This window comes from Rhinoderma darwinii, chromosome 3 (assembly GCF_050947455.1).
Source record: "Rhinoderma darwinii isolate aRhiDar2 chromosome 3, aRhiDar2.hap1, whole genome shotgun sequence".
NCBI lineage: Eukaryota > Metazoa > Chordata > Amphibia > Anura > Rhinodermatidae > Rhinoderma > Rhinoderma darwinii.
The window spans coordinates 112,507,934-112,528,951 of NC_134689.1; the positions used below are offsets into that span (position 1 = coordinate 112,507,934).

Genomic DNA, 21,018 nt, shown 5'->3' on the forward strand with positions numbered 1-21,018 from the left:
TCATTTCTTGAGGCGTTTTTGGAGCAGATTTTCCATTGACACGATGAAAAACACCCAAAAAAAAGCCTCAATAGAAGCTTCAAATGAAAAAAAGCTTCATTTTCAGCTTCAAAAAACATCTTGAAATCAGAGATTATTTTCCCTTTAAATTTTCAGCCACTTCTTTTTGTACGTGTGAACATACGAATATTTAAGACTGAACTCGCATTCTATGTCATTGCAACTGGGTCATACCAATTAAAGGCAATGTACAACTTTTGAAAGTGTTTGTTTTTTTAAATGTCTACCAGTGTGTTTTGTGCAACTTTCTAAATACTTTATATTAAAAATTATTTTTACTTTTTGAGATACAGCTGCTTTGTATCCTGTATACAGAGCAGCTGTATCTTGCGCTGAGACCTGAATTTATCAGTTTAAGTTTTGTGACTACTGTGTACAAAGGCTACAGTCCTCTATCTTTTCAATGTGATCACAACGATAAATGTTTTTAGTCAACAAACCAAAGTGAAGGGTACGCAAAATATTATTTCTGTGAATAACAGAAGTAAAGGAATCCGGAGAACACAATTCTTTTCAATCAATGTATTCTACAATCATCAAGCCGGCATTGTAGTCAAACCTAAATTTCATTCAAACTGGCCGCGGTTTACGTGTACCGAACAGGGGCTGGATCTTGTTCCCACATTACAGCCGTCTGAATAAGGCCTAATGTGGCGTTTTGACAACGTTGTTAAAATGCAGCGACAAAGTGGATCTAGAGTCCAACAGCGCCTTGAAAACTGTAATAATACAGTAATAACAGATTATTTTATGTTATTTTTTTTACTCTGTAGATGGAATTTTTGGTAGACTTGCAAATGAAATTTTATTTGAAAACAATTTAAATCTTTACTGTCTGGAGAAAATAAACCGTTCCGCTGTGAAGCAATCTGCTAAGAAACGGTACTGTCCAGTTGAATTTCTGTAGTCATCTTCTTTCCGTCTTGTTTAGCGTTTTTGTTGTAAGAAATCACCTGACCACTACAAGTTTTTATTAGGAAACGAATCTAAGAAACCCGTTTCATTGCGTCAAGCTGTTCGCTTTCCCATCTACAAGCTTTGAATTCAATGTCACATTGTCCTTTTGTTTATGTCACATCACGGTAACGTGCATAAGTCAGTCATTTGGCATACATGGAAGATAGTAACTTCTTCCGAAGAAGGCATGGAATTTTGATGTTGCAGTCACCAGACAGATGTCGACTCACCATATGATTTTAAGAGGAAAGACATAAACAACTAAATAGCTCAAAAACAGTCAGAGAATTGTAAAGGCCATGGACTCATTTCTCCTCTAGTGATGGCAGCAGGCATAAGAAGTCAAGTCTCTCCTAGAATTCAAGTCCACTCCCTTTGGCTCTGAAAATATCAAGAACACAAGTGTTATCCTTGTATACAAATTATCTAAAGATGCAGTCAATATGTGCAAGTAACACTTTGGTCATCTTTCTTGTTCCCAGCTGAAGAGTACATGCTGGGATGAAGTCACTTAACTCCTAAAGGACCAGCCTATGTTGGGGATTCTGGCCCAAGCACATTTTTTTATTTTATTTTTTTCATTGCCTTATTTCTTTTTTTTAAATCTTAAATTTTTATTGAAAGATTTTTATACATTACAACCAAACAAAAATACACAATTAACAGACACACAATACTGTTCGTATTAGAATGACACTCCATATAAGTAAAACACATCTCAAATTAGCCATTTAAGATCATAATTAAATATAGTATTTTGAATGAGTCCAAGAATTCCATCTCCTCATATTCCGACCATGAAGAACTAAATCAGAAACTAAATAAGTTTCATAATAACATTGGTTATTAACCCTTCTAATGACCTCCTGTACAGAGGGGGAAATCAGAGATTTCCAAGATTGTGCGATGGCCATTCTAGTGGCTATAAGAATATGGTGGATAAGTAATCTATCTAGCGGATCTATTTCCTCCAGATTAATATCCAAAATTGCTAAGGCAGGGGATAACGGCACAGGAACCTGTACGAATTCTGAAATAAGTGCAAATACCCGAACCCAAAGGCCAGACACTGATGGACACGACCACCACATAAAGGGGATCCTATTTGTCCACAACCTCTCCAACAAAGTTTAGAAGAACCCGAGATGATATGCGCTAGTCTAGAAGGTGTTAAATACCACCTCATGTGAATTTTCCGCATTAATTCAGTATGGTTTACACATTTAGAGAGTGTTTTGCGGCCCAATTTGAAGCTTTAATCCAGGTATCTTCAGGAAAAACTGAACCCAGTTCCCTCTCCCATTTTAACATGTAACTTGTTTTACCCTTATTATCCAAAGCAAGGATCAAATCATAAAATTGTGGTAAACAATTTGAGTATCCCTGCCCTTTATTTAAGAATTTGTGGAATGAAGTGAGATTAGTAGGTGATTGGGGAAGTTTCATGGACTGGATACAATGTCTGATTTGCGGATATTGGTAAAAAAGGTTATGGGAGAGTTGATAAACCTTCTGTAAGTCTTCAAACGTCTGAAAAGTGTCAGAGTTATAAAAATCAGAAATAACCTTCAAACCTGCGGCAGTCCCAGGAGACATGGAAACATGAGGAATAAAGAACTCAAGAACAGAAAGTGGAATACAATCTTTCGACACATGAACCCACTTATTTTTGCAAACATATCGTACCCACACCTGTAAAGAATCGGTCATAGAAGTCAAAGTAAATTTTGGTATCTTAGCTCCTAATAAAGTCGCTATAAGAGTAGATTTAAATGAAACGTTAGGGTGACTATTCTCTTCCAACACAGCCCACAGAAAGGGGGTCGTATCATTCCAAAAGGGATATAGTTGGTCTGCAATATCCGCTACGTTATAGGCTACAACATTTGGTACACCCATCCCTCCATTTTTTATTTTGCGATAAAGGAGATTCTTAGCTACTCTAGCTCTCTTCTTATTCCAAATAAAATTAAGAAATAAGGATTGGAGTGGTGCTGTAATAGAACCTGGAAGGATATATGGATAGTTCTGCATAGATATAAAAATTTGGGGAGCAAAAACATCTTAACTAATTGAATTCTGGCGAACCATGAAAGATGAAGATTTTCAAATTGTATACAATCCTGTTTAAGAGCCTCAATAAGAGAAGAAAAATTAGTAGGGATTACCTGAGAAGGGTTGGGAGTGAGCGTAATCCCCAGATATTTCAGACCCGATTCCGCCCAAGTAAATTTAGAGATAGACGCTCTCATTTGTGGGGAAATATGAATAGGCATCATGGAGGATTTAGCAACATTCAATTTATAAAAGGAGACTGCTGAATAAGATTCTATAACTTTAAGAATTGCGGGAATCGTTGTTAGAGGCGATTTACACAATAACAGGACGTCATCCGCATACAACCCGATTTTGTGCTCAATAGGGCCGACCTGAAGGCCCTGGATATCAGGGGAACTACGTATAAGTTCAGCAAATGGTTTCATGCATAGGGTAAAAATTAAGGGGGACAACGGACACCCTTGACGAGTGCCATTACTGATTTGAATATGTTTTGAAAAGAATTCATTGCCTTATTTCAAGAGTCATACATCTTTTCCCTTGACATTACACAAGCTATAGTTTTTATTTGCACCATTTTGGGCTATATAATATATTGATTAACTTGTCTTAACAGTTTCTTTCTTTTGGAGGGGAAGGGGAAACGGGAAAAAAGAAAATTCAGCATGGATTTTCTTTTTTACACCATGGGGTATAAGGCCTTATTCAGTCGGTAGAATTTAGGTCAGCGTTTTGCATCACTATTTGGAAGCCAAAACCAGGAGTGTTATCTTCTACACTGAGAAAACTTATAATGTAAAGATTTGAACCACTTCTGTAATTTGGACCCACTCCTGGTTTTGGCTTACAAATACTGATGCAAAATACTGATCTAAATGCTGCCATTTGAATAAGGGCTAAATAATGCTAAATATATTATTTGGGTTGCTAAGATTGTGGTAAAACCATATATAGTTAAATAAAAAAAAGTGTTTCCTGCTGGAAATAAACTGAAATTACCTGCATTGATTAGTAATAAAATGTGATCGGAGTGTTATCCAAGTCACAAATATAGACCAATACAATCTAAACTAAAAACACAAACACTTGTACAGTTATAGAGTAAACATCTACAGTGCAAGTGAACATCTGGGCTAATGACTTCTCCCGCTATTTGCCAATAAGTGTGTCAATTAAGCAGATGAGAAGTGAGATTGGAAGTGTGGCTTTCAGAGGGGCTTTTTCCCATTAAATAAAGGCGCACACAAAGCCTGGTTACTGACAAATCTGTTCTTCTCACAAAAAAATTGGTTAGCGCGATCCATGCCCCGAGACAAACAACTTTCAAAAGACATGTTATCGAGACACAAAGCTGGAAGAGGCTACAAAAGCATTGCTAAAGACCTGAGAGCACAAATTGCCAACAAATTATGTACAATCATGGATTGGAGAAACATCAGGACATTTGTCTTGGTCTCTCTCTCTCTCTCCTATTAAGATCGCTCCAAGAACACAACGGGCAATCCTGAAAGAGGTGAGAAAGATCTCAAGGGTAACAGCAAATGCCCTACTGTAGACTCTACAAACTGCAAAAACTATTGTTTATGTGTCCACTATTAGAAAAACACGGAATAAGAATGGTGTTCATGAAAGGACACCATGAGAGAAGCCGCTGCTGTCCAAAACCAAAAATTGCAGCCCATCTCAAGATTGCTTGAGACTACCTGGGCGTTCCACAATGCTTCTGGGAAACCATTTGGAGGAAAAGAGAACCCTGCATACCAATTCCTCATTCCAACTGTGAAGCATGATGGAAAGGGCAACTTGGTTTGTGGTTGCTTTGCTGCCTCAGGGCCTAGATGTCATTAAAATATTAAATTGAAGCGTCTGTCTATATTTTTCTGAGACTTAACCTTGGAAAGACGTTTTAAATATATATCTTTTCAATTCTATGTGATGGACAAATCGGTTTCCTGTCGCAAGCCAGCTGAGCCAAAGGTAAGTTGCGGGCACAGGATTCAAAATCACATGGACACTGGTGAGCTGGTTTTTCTACTTAGTCAAGTGGTTTACCCCTTTCCCAACAATTTTCACGCTTGACATACACAAACACAGCCTGAATTATAAAATGAATAACCATATTATACCCTAAACCCATTCTATTTTTTCATATGTCACACTTAAATATTTCCATTTAAACTTTTCAAAATTGAACAAAAATAACCCCGGTAAACACAAAATGCAGTTTTTAAATGATGAATTTATTTATTGGAGGAAAAATGCTGCTGTCCCCCTTAGCTACTAAATCAGTTAACCAAATTCAATTGATGATTGGGTGTAATTTCACTAGCCACACCCAGGCATTATTACTGCCAGACCTGTTTAATGTAAACATCTTTTAAATAGACCCCGTCTGGCAATGTAAAGCAGGCTAGAATGTGTCAAAAAGTAGAATATGTCATGTTGGTGTTCCCCTTAATACAACTTCCACCCTCCTTTTTGAGTAAATGGGGGGGGGAATGAACTTATCTTTCTCCGACTCTCAATTAATGAGAATATACAGTCTAACGCATCGATCGTCTATATCAAGTCGCATCCAAGAAGCGGGCTACAAAATCTTATCTAGATGGTACTATGTCCCATCCAAATTACACAACACGTTCCCCAACGTTTCTTCACAATGTTGGCGATGCCAGAATGCTGAGGGTACCGTCCTACATACCTTCTGGGACTGTCCAGTGTTGCTACCTTTTTGGCGAGAGGTTTGGAGAATAACCTCCTTCTTCTCTGACTACACCGTACCATTAACACCAGCTTTCTTCCTGCTTCACCTGAGCGACATTTCCATGAAATCCTACAGAAGGTCTATTCTTCGACACTTGGTTAAAAGTTCTTGTGCATTCATAACGGCCCTGTGGAGACGTCCGAAACCTCCCTCTCTCCGGCTCTGTTTCCTCAAATCGAGGAAATAAAACGCATGGAGGACCTAACCTCTCAGTTGAAGGATCGACATGACACGTTTTTCAATACCTACAGAATACAAGTCCATCATTGCCCCTTAATATGGAGCTGTGATACAGTTATACACCCATTCGTTGTGGTGTGGTTCCCCGTGCCCTCAGCAGTGGAGATCATCCCTCCCCCCTTTTTATATCTCCTTTTCTTTCCACCTAACTGATAAATTAATTGCATTTGTATGTTTATGATACGTGATGTTGGGGCCTGCACGCCCTTATTTTCCCCTATATTTTACATGTAGCAGTATAAATAGCAGTCCAACATCATTAACCTGATAAATCAATGTTTTTGGTAGAAGTGATATTTCTACATACCAAATAATTTACTTGTAAGTGTAGTAGAGTAGTAGAAAAAAAAAAACAGAGTCAAAAATTAGGACCTGCATGCCGCTCATTCTGAGGAATTGAATAATTCACTGAACGGGGCTTGTTCAAAATAATAGCAGTGAGTAGTTAAATAGGTGAAGTCATTAATTCTGTAGAATAACAGGTGTCAATTTTGGCCCTTATTGAAGGTAGGAGGGTGGCAAATGTTACACATGTTGGTTATAGTGCATTTCCTTATATTATAGGCTGCTCAGCTAAAATGATCTCAAATGCCTTGAAGTGGCAACCAAAACCTGACAGACGCGGAAGGAAGCCGGGAACAACTGTTCGAATGGATCGAAGAATAGCCAAAATGGCAAAGGCTCAGCCAATGGTCACCTCCAGAAAGGTCAAAGAAGATGTGAAGTTACCAGTGAGTACTGCTACAATCAGAAGACTAGTAAGTGAAGCCAAGCAAGTTACCAGCAAGAACTCCCCGCTAAGTCCTGTTGAAAAAAAGTCATGTCTTGAATGAGTTAAAATTTGCCAAGGAACACATTTACTGGCCCAAAGGAAATTGCAACATTTTGTGGACTGATTAGAAGCAAAATTGCTCTTTTTGGGTCTAGTGGCCGCAGACAGTATATGAGAGGACCTCTGAGCACTGAATTCAAGCCGCAGTACACTGTGACGTCAGTAAAGCACGGTGGTGCAAAAATCATAATATGGGGATGTTTCTCATACCATGGTATAGGGAAAATTTATCACATACAAGGGATCATGGATCAGTTTGAATATATCAAAATACTTGAGGAGATCATGTTGCCCTATGCCAAAAAGAAATGCCCTTGAAATGGGTGTTTCAACACGACAAAGACCCAAAACACACCAGTAAGCGAACAACATCTTGGTTACATACAAACAGGGTTGAGGTAATGGAGTGGCCAGCCCGATCCGCTGACCTCAATCCTATAGAGAACTTGTGGGGTAACATCAAAAATGTAGAAGAACTGTGGAATGTCGTCAAACGTTCCTGGACTGGAATACCTGTTCAGAGGTGCCAGAAATTGGTCGACTCCATGGAACACAGATGTCAAACAGTTCTCAGACACAATGGTTATGCCACTAAATATTAGTTCAGTAAAGTGAAATCTGAAACATTTTTTCCGTTTATACATGACATTTTTCAGTTTTTAAAGAAAAATGCTGGCACTTATATTTTTTTGAACAGCCTAATATTCAATTTCTTTACTTTCTGTAAAGGATTAACACAAACTGGATAAATGTTGTTATTGTTTTGAATTGAATGTGATATTTCCAGTGCATTTGCATTCAGGCATAAAGACATGGGTGATACAAGTTATAACATCTTTATCCTTAATACATAGAATGATCATTTAAAAGCTGCATTTCAAGTGTGCTTCTTCGCGTTTTGTTTTTTTTTTGCCTAAAAACGCTATCGCCAGATGTTAAAGTCTGTATGTAGGCTTTCTTATATTTTACTATAGATCATCTTGGTTTTTGGGGTCATTGGCATTTTTTATAAGAATGATGCGTGCACTAGGTATGGCTTTATTTCTGGCGTTTTTATCCGAAGGCTTCTCTATAGAACTTCAAAAACACAAGGAAGAATGCCTGTACAAAATTAGTTTAGTTTACATAAAAGAGTGTGTGAATGAGGCCTTAGGGTATGTGCACACACAAAATCAAAAACAGCGTTTTTTACGGCCGTTTTTGGAGCTGTTTTTCTATAGAGTCAATGAAAAACGGCTACAAAAACGTCTCAAGAACTGACATGCACTTCTTTTTCGCAGGTGTTTTTTTACGCGGCCTTTTTGAAAAACGGCCGCGTAAAAAAAAGGCCCGGTCGTAACAGAACGCCGTATTTCACATTGAAATCAATGGGCAGATGTTTGGAGGCGCTCTACTTCTGGTTTTTCAGCCGTTTGCCCATGTGAACATACCCTTACAGTGTCAGGCTTCTTTAGGCCAACTATGTGATAGAAAAAGCCTTGGAATAGGTTATTATACCTACCTGATTGAACTTGAAAATCACTGTAATTTACATAGTCTTCTGCAACCCTCAGAAATAGCTCATCTGGTTTGGAAAAAAATAATAATTAGACAACCATAATAGGGTGTACAACAAGAAGATTTATTATTTTCCTTTAATTTTTACTTATTTTCCGTCCGCAATATCGCCACGTGTGGGTTCAAAATATGGATACAAATTACTGACCAATCTTTTTTGACCGGTAGAAAGAATCTACCTCAAAATTCCTTTTTCCCTCACCTTTTTTGCCAGCGGCCGCTAAATCTAGTCAACAGCCGCAAAAAACACCCAAAATTAGCGCCAGTTTTTTCTGCCTCCCATTGATTTGAATGGGAGGTCTGAGACGGAAACCACTCGAAGATCAAACAATATCTGTTTTTCCCTTTATTGAAGAACACTTTTCACAAAACACATTCTACACAATTTTTTCCGAATTATTTTCTTTTTAGGTTACCTTTCTCGAATTAACATTTCCCATTTTCACAATTTTTTTTACAGTCCCTGTGGAAATAAACGTAGTTCATAGTAACCAAAACTGGTGCAAAGAAAAAGTGGAATCTGGTTACTGCTTTCCTGTTCACACAGAGTTTTTTTGCAGGCAGAAAAATCTGTCTTCGGGAATTTCGAGGCAGATTTTGACCTGCCTGCAAATTCTTGCCACAATTTTCACTGCGTTTTTTGGCCGCGGCCATTGAGTGCCGCAGGCAAAAAAAACGCTTGCTCTGCCTCCTATTGATTTCAATGGGAGGTCAGAGGTGGAACCGTAGCAAGAAAGAGCATGTAGCTTTTTTTTTTACCACAAGCGGCTAAAAACCGCCGTGGGAAAAAAAACGCCTCGGACGTTTCTTTGCCACGGATTCACACACTGTGTGAACTGGGCCTAAAAAGGTCCTCTGAAAAATGAGAGCTGGAAGCTGATTTGTTGCTATGGAAAACTGCTCTGCTTTTCCTTTGCACCAGTTTTGATAAATCTTCGTCATAAAATAAGCCTCCCCTTCCCCCATCCTAACCACAGTTGTACCAGAACTTACCTACACTTTGTCCAGTTTTACTCGATGTTTCACAGAGGTGACCTTTAATCTCTGCAGAAATTAGAAATACAGTTACACAATGACCACAATACAATATACGGCATTTGTTTTACTAAAATATTTTTCAATACTGTACTATATGAAGGTAAAATTGAAAGAAAATGGCAGCATAAGTGGCAATGCCCAATCTATTACCAACCCTGCATTTGCAGCCTACTACCTGCAGACTATGGGGTAATTTATTGAAACTGGCGTTCCATATGTTAGTAAACTTAAACACGCTGGAGTAAGATGCGCCTCTTAATAAATTAGGCGCATTTCTGGCCGCCCGTGCACCGGAAAGTAAAGTCTATGCCAGCTATGAGCTAGCGTAGATCTGTGCTATAAATTAATACGACAGTTTCTCACATAAAATATAATTTTTTTTTGGGCCCTTCCGCTAAACTACGTTCACTTTTTAGAAAAGTGGCATGAGCAAGGAAAAAGTCGCAATTAAAAGAAAAAAAAATGTAATTAGACTGGACAACTATGTAGATTTTATTCTAGTCGCATGCAGACCATTTTTTTTATATGAATTATATAATAGCCAAGCATGGTCACTATTTTGCTGTTCCTTAGAGGGCCTTATTCACATAGTGTTGTTTTGGATGCAGTTTTCTTTATTTCATCCTAAGGCTCTGTTCACATCTGCATTGCAATTTACGTTGTCCTGCTCCGTCATAGGAGCAGAAGAACGAAAATAATATCAGTGCTGGATACGTCGCATGACGGACATCAACGGCGCCCTGACGGAACCCATGGACTGTATGTACTGTGTTATGGTGTAAGTCGTTTAGCCAGAAAAAATAGAGGAGCATGCTGTACTATTTTTTCCAGCATTTTGGATCTGTAATGAAGCCACCAACGAAGATGCGAACATTGCCTTTGAGCTACAAACATCTACATTAAAACTGCAGTGTGTGAACAAGGCCTAAAGAAATTGTCAATAGAAGGGGGGAGGGTCATTAGTTCAGGATCCTTATCTGTTAGGCCTCATTCACACGGCAGGGTTTCCCGGCCGGGTGCCGGCCGTTCATAAATCGGCCGGCACCTGGCTGCATTAGGAATAATAGACCCCTAATGGGGCTATTCACACGACCGATTTTTTTGACGGCCGAGAAAACCGGCCGCCAAAAAATAGGACATGCTCTATCTTCGCCCGGGTACCTGGCCGCCCGGCTCCCATAGAAGTCTATGGGGCCGGGTATTACACGGCCATCACCGGGATGTGTCCCGAGTGATGGCCGGGTTTTCCGGCGCTTGCGCTCTATCTCCTCCTCCTCACAGCGCAGAGTGCATGTGAGGAGGAGGAGTTGATGCCATTCTGACGAATGGCATCGCTGTACACTGTGTGGCAGGGCCGGGGTGTACAGCAGGTGGAGGGAGCGCTGCGCTGGCTCCCTTCCCCTGCTTGAAAAGCACCCTGGCCCGGCAACAGCTTCCATGGCGCCGCTAGCAGCTGCTGCTGCTGCGGCTGCTACTACTGTAGCGACGCCACTATAGCAGAGCAGGGAGGTATCTCCCCGCTCTGCTATGTGCTAGCCACACTTTAGCTCCTTGAAGGAGCGGAATCCCCGTGTTTTCGGGGATTCCGCTCCTGGACAGAGCGGTTGATGTCTCTGTCCATATCTGGGCAGTGACATCAGGGGAAACTCCTGAAGCGAAATCCCCGAACACATGGGGATTCCCCTTCAGGAGTTGCCGCTGATGTCACTGTCCGGATCTGCCCGGCCCGGCACGGATGCAAAACTTAATGCAAACCGGCCGGGCAAAATGGCCGATTTTACCGGCCGACACTCGGGCTCGGGAACGACCCGGTCGTGTGAATCCCGCCTTAGCCAGTAGTCAGAGTGGGGAGCGACTACAAAAATCATAGCTCCCTTTGGAGGATTTGGCACATAAATGCATTGCATCTCAATGGCCAATTGTGTGATACAATACAGTATTTCTTTAGGGCTTTTCTCCACTAACAATCAAAGCACTGGGCTCCATTCCCCCTGGGGTGGTGATGCAGGGAAAAGAACACTTCTATATTTCGCTATTAATAAAGGATAACTAAACGTTCTACAAGCTTCTGACATGTCATAGTGACGTCAGTAGTTTTGGTCGGTGGGGGTCCGAGCACTGAGACCCCCACTAATCGTTAAAACGAAGCAGCAGAAGTGCTAGTGTGAGCGCTCAGTCGCTTATTTTGTAGCGGTGTACGGACTTAGTAGAAAGTCTATGAGCCCGTACTCCACTACATCAGCTTTCATTTACACAGCAGCATCACGTTCTTACTAGAACGATGTGTAGCCACATACACAAGTGTCCTTATAATGAATATACATGACCTCCAGCCTGGACGTCATGTGTATTCAGAATCCTGACACTTCTGAATCTTTTCTGTGAGATTTCCAGCAAGGGAAACAAAATCTTGTTTACCTCGTAATCTCGCGAGATGGCACAGAAAAGATTCAGAAGTGTCAGGATTCTGAATACACATGACGTCCAGGCTGGAGGTCATGTGTATTCATTATCAGGACACTTGTGTATGTGGCTGCACATCGTTCTAGTAAGAACACTGTGCTGTGTAAATGAATGGAGAGGAGTGCATGATGCTGATTGGTCACTGATTCGTCAGCGTCATACACTTCTATTCACAACGCCCAGTCAGTAAAACAAGTAAACACGCCCAGTTAAAAACACAATACACGCCCAGTTGGACATACGAAAAAAAACACGCCCAGTTGTCCATTTCAAAGCTCATTTGCATATATATAAAATAGCTCATAACTTGGCCAAAAATGAACATTTAAAAAAAAAAAACAACTGTTACTGTTATCTACATTGCAGCGCCGATCACATGTAATAGGAGATAGGGATTTGAGAATCTGGTGACAGAGCCTCTTTAAACTTTTCCTTGCTGGGACAATTTTCATGCTTTTGACATATACAAATAAAGCCTGAATTATAAAAAAAATAAAATCATATCATATCTCCACACCCACATATGGCATTATATGAGTAGACACCTTACACATGGTAAAAATGCCACCCATGACTCATGGCCGCCTTCATGCAATTTTGCATCAAAGTGTAACCTTGTGTATATATAAAAAATAAATTAAAAAAAAAAAAAGGCATAAAAGTTCAAGTTTGAGTTTAAGGGTATGTTCACACGAAGTGAATAAAAACGTCTGAAAATACGGAGCCGTTTTCAAGTGAAAACAGCTCCTGATTTTCAGAAGTTTTTGTAACAATTCACGTTTTACGCTGCGTATTTTACGGCCGATATTGGAGCTGTTTTTCAATGAAGTCAATGAAGCGCCTCCAAAAACGTCCCAAGAAGTGACATGCACTTCTTTTTCGCGGGCGTCTTTTTACGCACCGTATTTTGACAGTGATGCGTAAAATTAAGGCTCGTGGCAACAGAACACCGTTAATCCCATTGCAAGCAATGGGCAGATGTTTGAAGGCGTATTAGGGGAGTTTTTTCAGGCGTAATTCGAGGTGTAAAACGCCCGAATTACGCCTGAAAACACTGCGTGTGAACATACCCTAAGAGTCTGCCCTACCATGTGTGAATCCGGCCTAAAAATAGATCAAAAATTGCTGTGATCCAGATGCTGGTGAACATCCAAGTCACAGAGGCGATAAATGCTCTGATAAGGTGCAGGGGTGATTAGTTGTATGAACGCTCATCTTCTCACCCCTTTAGGCTACATTCAGACGAGCGTGTGCAGCCTCGGACGTGAAAAATGGACATCTTATCACGAATCCCTTTGCGTGAAAACGCAAGAAAATAGGACATGTCCTATTTTTCCGCAGACCCTTTACCCGCTCTGTTGAAACAATGTCCGTGTGAACGGCTCCATTGAAATACATGTGCCCATGTGACGGCTGTCGTTTTAACGGCATCACACTGATGAGTTACATGCTCGTCCGAATGAGCCCGAAGTAGAAAAAAAGACCCTCTAAATGAGACAATCAGAGCACATATTTTCTCTGATTCGTAAGAGGGGTGATAACATGAAGAAAAGTTTCTGCATCTGCCATCGTAGTTTTGACCTTACCATCTGCATAATCCTGCACATCATGAAAGTCAACTTGTCTCAAGCTCTTGTCATTTTCCACCAAGTCGCTCTTTGTGCCACAAATGTAAATCCGGCAATGCTGGGAATGGAAGGAAACATTATGAGGATCACAGGGGCAGGACAGACGATACTTCAGTGCTCAGCTATACCAACCTCTTCAAAGTTCTGCAGTTCATTCACCCAGAATTTGACCCTATCAAAGCTGCTGCGGTATGTGAGATCTGAGTGGAGAGGAAAAAAAAAAAAAATAGTATAAAACCTCCTGGTACTAGTCAAAAAAATATTAAAAACAGCGTAATAAAAATAACCTGACCCCATTCTTGCTTAGTATCATTACAAGAAAAGTAATGTGATGTAATGCGCATAATATATAGATATATACACATGGTAAAATTGTGTTCAGGGGATATAAATACTTGAGGGTAATTACACATAATATATAGCTACATTGTTATAGGCACTTATTAAAGCTGCTCGCATGCAGCCTACAAATACGTGCCAAAATGTGTGTTAGGGTATGTGCACACGAAGAGTCAAAAACGTCTCAAAATACGGAGCTGTTTTCAAGGGAAAACAGCCCCTGGTTTTCAGACGTTTTTTGAGCAACTCGCGTATTTCGCTGTGTTTTTAGCTGCGTTTTCTACGGCCGTTTTTGGAGCGGTTTTCATTGGAGTCTATGAGAAAACAGCTCCAAAAACGTCCAAAGAAGTGTCCTGCACTTCTTTTGACGAGCCGTCATATTACGCGCCGTATTTTGATAGCGACGCGTAAAATGACAGCTCGTCTGCACAGAACATCGTAAGACCCATTGAAAGCAATGGGCAGATGTTTGCCGACGTATGAAATGCCTCCATTACGTCTGAAAATAGGTTGTGTGCACATACCCTTACATGCTGATTTATTTGCAGATTTGATAAAGCCGCGTCTGCTGTGAATCTCCGCGGCGTTTCTGCAACAGATAAGGTGTGCTGAAAATCTGCTGCAGATATTTTACGCTGGAAATTAACTCCATTCACTGATATTGTACTATACTTTCTTGTGGCATTTTAGTTCGGATTCTGTAACAAATACGAATTGTGTGAATTCACCCTAATAAAGGCAGCTCTGCTGACAATCTAATGTGTACGTGCCCGCGCGACTGTCCTAGGACAAAACAAGAATCAGACATTTTGGATCTCAAAATACCCGATCCTCTAGTGTGCAGGTAGATAAACCCACTGCCAGATGTCACAAACATTCAAGTGACAGTTATCTCATACGTATGGCCATCTTAAAAGGGTTTGGGTATACACCTCTTAATCCAGACCCCTAGTGGCATGCAGTTTGGCTCATGGATTAAGGTTGTGTTTTTACAGGAAATGTTCTTTGGCTGCGCTCGACTGACTAAAAGTGGTTCCACAAGTAGCCACACTATTCTGAAGTGTTTGGAGCACACATGAATGCCCCTATAAGGCCTCCTACACACTTTTTTTTTCAACATTTGAAACCTCATGTAAAAAACGGCATGCATTTAAAGTGTTTTCAATAAAACGAATTTTTTGTGGGATTTTACACATACGTTGTTCCTGGCGATTTTGACGTTCTATAGAGACATATGGGGAAAAAACACCAGAAAAAATGCGATGCCGTGAGAATGCTTCATTTTGGAAGAAACGCCATTGACCCCTAAAACTGCTACAAAATGCCAAAACATTGTGTACGCAGGCTCTCATATTTCACTAGAACCTGAAACGTTAACATCGGTCATAGCGTTTTTTGTCTCAGTCAGGGTTCCGTTCTGACAGAAAGCTCAGACGGAACGCCTGAACGGAGCCCTTATGCAGATGTGAATGAAGCCTAACCCCTTGAGGACACAGACAATTTAAATTTTTTGTTTTTCCATTGTCGCATTTCAAGACTCAAAAATTATTTTATTTTTTCAGCCACATAGCCATTTGAGGGCTTGTTTCTTGCGGGATGAGTTGTATTTTTTAATGGTACCATATAATTTGCTGAGAAACTTTTACGAATTATTTTGTAGGGTGGAATTGAAAAGAAAAAACAGCAATTCTACCATACCTTTTGAGATTTCATTTTTACGGTGTTCACTATGCAGTAAAAATGACACGATAAAAATTATTATTATTTTTTTATCTCTTACTACTTTTATGGAATAAAAAATTCCATCGATGGAGCTGCGTGAGAACTTTTTTTGCGGGGCGAGCTGCAATTTTTAAAATTAACCATTTTTGGGTACGTACAACTGTTCAATTACTTTTTAGTCCCTTTTATTGGGGGGAGTGAGTGGAAAAAAAGACAGCGATTTTGGCATTGTGAATGGTTTTTTTTTCTACAGCGTTTACCCGGCAGGTTAAAAAACGTAATAATTTAATAGTTCAGACTTTTATAGATGTGGCGATACCAATTTTCATATTAAATTATTTTATGTTAAAAATGTTATTAAACATTTTTTAACTTATTTTTTTTTTAGTCCCCCTAAGGGACCTTACCATGCGTTTGATGGATCACTTATGCAATACTTTCACACATTCAGTTTTTGCAATACTTATGTATTGCAGCGGATTGTCTTTTTCTATGCTCTCTCCTATTAAGCCTGGTCTCTGGCAAGGCTTAATAGTGGAGTATAAAAGGCAGATGAGAAGGTGTTCACTAGGCCTCCAGCTGCTATGGCAATTATTTGGCAATCGCACGGGGAGGCAACTGGGTGACGGAGTGAGGCCGCTCCCTCTACCTAACCGGTCAGATGCCATGGTCGCTGTGGACAACAGCATCTGAAAAGTTAAACAGCCGTTAAAGGCGGGTGTTCGCTGCATAAAACAGCTGGCTCTTGAGCCCGCACCATATTGTCAGAGCGCATATCGACTGTAAATACATGGAGGACGTCGCTAAGGGGTTAAATTAGATTGTGAGCCTCAATGGAGACAGGGTCAATAGGGGAGATTTAACAAAACTAGTGCAAAAGGAAAGTGAAGTTGTTACCCATAGCTTGCTTCTTTCATTTTCAAAAGGACCTTTATAAAAAAAAAAAAACTTAGGGCTTGAACCTGATTGGTTGCTACGAGAAACTACTGCATTTTTCCTTTGTACCAAATTTCATAAATCCCCCACAATGAGTTAATGTGCGGAACATGTCAGTGATATATAAAGATATATAAAGAACAGGTAATAAACATTTTTTTTGTATTTTACCGTAACAGACGATGGCAGCTTTAGCTCCCCGATAATAAATGCGACTCATAGCTTCATATCGTTCTGAGCCGGCAGTATCCTGGAAAAAGAATTGAACTTCAACATAAGCTACATAAACAATTAACATACAAAATAAATAGCAGGACTTTACTAAATATATAACAAAAAAGCAGCAAACCACACAGTGGCCAACATTTTTTTTAAATGGCGTCATTTTAGCCAATGTCTGTCACAACATAAATATCACTGCCATTAGTTTTCACAATGGCTAAAATGACAGAACGATTTCTATGACAGGGTTTGTCTAGAATAGAGATGTGACTTTTTATTCTCATTTGCAGCTTTTTTTTAAAAATAAAGTCGCATTTCATAAACGGGTTTAAATCCTGGCCAAGCAGTAAACCACGCCCACTTTCCACGCCACTTTTAGAAACTGACGAGAATGGCGCAAATGCTTAATAAATATGTCACAAAGAAGATTAGACATGATTTTGAAGTAAAATATACCAAAAAAAGGCGCAAAAACATTGACAAATGTGGGCCTATATGTCGTCTTTCGATATTCTTGATGTAACTATAAATGATTAATTCCCCCTTGGAGCAAGGCCGGATTCACACATTCAGTTTTTGGTGAAGTTTTGAAGCCAAAGACAGAAGTGAATCGAAGAGAGCGGAGTCACATCAGGCTTTTCTTTTTTATCCTTTTGAATCCACTCCTGGCTCAAAAACAGCTTGAACCAGCCATATATTACCCAAATACTCCATTTGTGATTAACCCTTTCATGACCTGGGTGTTTTGGGACTTGATACTCAGAGCAAAATTTCACCTTTTAATGATATTCTCCCAGTACTTACCCAGATTCCCAGCGTCACATTGCGACCTCCAACATTTATAGCTTTGGCAACAAACGCAGCCCCAATAGTCTTTGAAAAAAGAAAATAAATTAGTATATGGTGTAATGACAACATTAATTTATGTGAAATCACTGTTCCCCTACAATGAAGCAAAGTCCTGCTTATGTTGTCAGCAGTGGATAGGTCAAACTCACTATTTACCAAGGTCAATGTAGGAACAGGTCGACCTTAAAGGACTTGTCCAGATTAGAAAACCAAGTCTCATGTACCCTACTAGAGTCAATAAGGAGTTCTATGTTTAGGATCCTCATCTGCGGTGAGCAGATACAAAGAGAGTCTCTTGCTCTAGAGGACCTGTCCTGCATTACATAGTCAACCCATTGATGTGACTTGGCACAGTGTAATGATTAAATTTAATTGGCGTGGCGCTGCAGGGAAAGAGAACACTTAGGGTGGGTTCACACGACCTATTTTCAGACGTATTGGAGGCATTTTACGCCTCAAAATACGTCTGAAAACAAGCCTCGAATACGTCGGCAAACATCTGCCCATTCATTTCAATGGGTTTGCCGATGTACTGTGCCGACGACCTGTAATTTTACGCGTTGCTGTCAAAAGACGGCGCGTAAAATAACAGCCTTGTCAAAGAAGTGCAGGACACTTCTTGGGACGTAATTGGAGCCGTTTTTCATTGAATCCAATGAAGAACAGCTCCAAATTACGTCCGTAATTGACGCCTCGCAAAACGCGAGTACGAGCAATTACGTCTGAAATGCAGGAGCGTTTTTTTCCTGAAAAGAGCTCCGTAATTGAAGTTATCGTGTGCACATACCCTTACTATTGTCCCACAGATTACAGCTGATCGCTAGGGGTCCCAGCAGGGAAACCTTTTGTGATCAGCTTATTGTCCAGGAATCCCCTCTAACAAGTAGTGATTGTCCGAAGTGGAGAACCCAGGGAATGTAATATATATATATATATATATATATGTTTTACACACATACATACATATATACATATATATTACACACATACATACATATATACACACACACTCTTTTTTTCTAATCTGTTGTTTTCTAATTGCATATTATTTATTCTTATATGGGAACAGCCATCTGACCTGTGCAGGTTCTATGAGCTGTTCAGAGGTTTGCTTTACAGTAGGCACCTGGACATCTAAAACTTAGTCAGAAAACTTTTAATTGATGGGAGAGTGTTGTGGGCATGCTCTGTGACATGTGCAGAGATCGCTGTGCTGGGAGGGGGGGGGTGAGCTATGTCGATGATGTGATCCTCTGTTATCTGCCTCCAGCTTTTATTGTAATCCTCTGTTATGATGATAATAATAACAATAATATGATGACTGCTGACCCTGCCCCAGCAGTGTAAAAAAACAGAAAGTGTAAGCCCTATTGTGAGGTTTCAGTAAGAAGTCTGCTTTATATATATATATATATATATATATATATATATGCGTACAGAAAACACACATACATACACATACACACACACACACTAGTCCTTCTCAATTAATTTGAATATCGTGAAAAAGTTAATTTATTTCAGTAATTCAATTCAAAAAGTGAAACTCACATTATATAGATTCATTAAACACTGTGATCTATTTCCAGCATTTTTTCTTTTAATGGTGATGATTATGTCTAACAGTTAATGAAAACCCACAATTTAGTGTCTCAGAAAATAAGATTATATAAGCCCAATTTCAGAAATTATTTTTAATACCGAAATGTTGGCCTACTGAAAAGTATGTCCAGTATATACACTCAATACTTGGTCAGGGCTCCTTTTGCATGAATTACTGCATCAATGCGGCGTGGCATGGGGGCGATCAGCCTGTGGCACTGCTGAGGTGTTATCAATGCGGCGTGGCATGGAAGCGATCAGCCTGGGGCACTGCTGAGGTGTTATGGAAGCCCAGGTTGCTTTGATAGCGGCCTTCAGCTTGTCTGCATTGTTGGGTCCGGTGTCTCTCATTTTCCTCTTGACAATACCTCATTGATTCTCTATGGGGTTTAGGTCAGGCGAGTTTGCTGGCCAATCAAGCACAGTGATACTGTGGTTATTAAACCAGGTATTGGTACTTTTGGCAGTGTGGGCAGGTGCCAAGTCCTGCTGGAAAATGAAATCAGCATCTCCATAAGGCTGGGTTCACACGACCTATTTTCAGATGTAAACGAGGCGTATTATGCCTCGTTTTACGTCTGAAAATAAGGCTACAATACGTCGGCAAACATTTGCCCATTCATTTGAATGGGTTTGCCGACGTACTGTGCAGACAACCTGTCATTTACGCGTCGTCGTTTGACAGTTGTCAAGCGACGACGCGTAAAAATACAGCCTCGTCAAAAGAAGTGCAGACGTAATTTGAGCCGTACTTCATTGAATTCAATAAAGCACAGCTCGAAATTTACGGCTGTCAGAGAAGCCTCGCATAATACGAGGAGGAGCTGCATTTACGTCTGAAACGAGGCAGCTGTTTTCTCCTGAAAACAGTCTGTCTTTTCAGACGTAAAAGCAAGCTAGCGTGTGCACATACCCTAAAGCTTGTGAGCAGAGGGAAGCATGAAGTGCGCGAAAATTTCCTGGTAGATGCTGCGCTGACTCTGGACTTGATATAACACAATGGACAAACACCAAAAGATGACATGGCTCCCCAAACCATCACTGACTATGGAAACTCCACACTGGACCACAAGCAACTTGGATTGATGCCTCTCCACTCTTCCTCCAGACTCTGGGACCTTTATTTCCCAATGAAATGCAGGTCTTGGCACCTGCCCACACTGCCATGTCCTGAATACGCTATTGCTTCCGGCAAAACTACGGGTCCAGTGCACAACAGAGACAAACGGAAACCATGGGCACCGGATCCGTCACCATTGAAATCAATGGTGATGGAAGCGGAAACCTCTGGTTTCCGTCTGTGTCAGTTTGTGTCTGTTCAGGGTCCCGTTCTGACAGAAAGCTGCGACGGAGCGTCAGAACGGGACCCCAAAGCAGATGTGAACGAGGCCTTAGTAAACTGTTCATAGATTAGCAGTGCTTTGACTTCAGTTAAAGAGGCTCTGTCACCAGATTTTGCAACCCCTATCTGCTATTGCAGCAGATCGGCGCTGTAATGTAGATTACAGTAACGTTTTTATTTTTAAAAAACGAGCATTTTTGGCCAAGTTATGACCATTTTTGTATTTATGCAAATGAGGCTTGCAAAAGTCCAAGTGGGCGTGTTTACAGTAAAAGTACAACTGGGCGTGTATTGTGTATGTACATCGGGGCGTTTTTACTTCTTTTACTAGCTGGGCGTTAGGAATGGGAGTGTATGATGCTGACGAATCAGCATCATCCACTTCTGTTCGTTAACACCCAGCTTCTGG

General features: G+C 40.3%; 1 protein-coding gene across 2 annotated transcripts in view; it reads right to left on the minus strand.

The window, feature by feature from the left end:
* Positions 1–839: 839 nt before the first annotated feature.
* The window catches only part of RAB24 (RAB24, member RAS oncogene family), a 45,452-nt gene continuing 25,273 nt past the window's right edge, over positions 840–21,018 (minus strand). For both annotated transcript variants that reach the window (XM_075856570.1, XM_075856569.1), the window contains 7 exons: positions 17,621–17,689; positions 16,766–16,844; positions 13,730–13,797; positions 13,556–13,655; positions 9,462–9,512; positions 8,413–8,475; positions 840–1,398 (listed from right to left, as the gene is read on the minus strand). In XM_075856570.1, the coding sequence (XP_075712685.1) occupies positions 1,334–1,398; positions 8,413–8,475; positions 9,462–9,512; positions 13,556–13,655; positions 13,730–13,797; positions 16,766–16,844; positions 17,621–17,689 (495 nt within the window). In that variant the 3' untranslated portion in view covers positions 840–1,333. The remainder of the gene's footprint in view (positions 1,399–8,412; positions 8,476–9,461; positions 9,513–13,555; positions 13,656–13,729; positions 13,798–16,765; positions 16,845–17,620; positions 17,690–21,018) is intronic.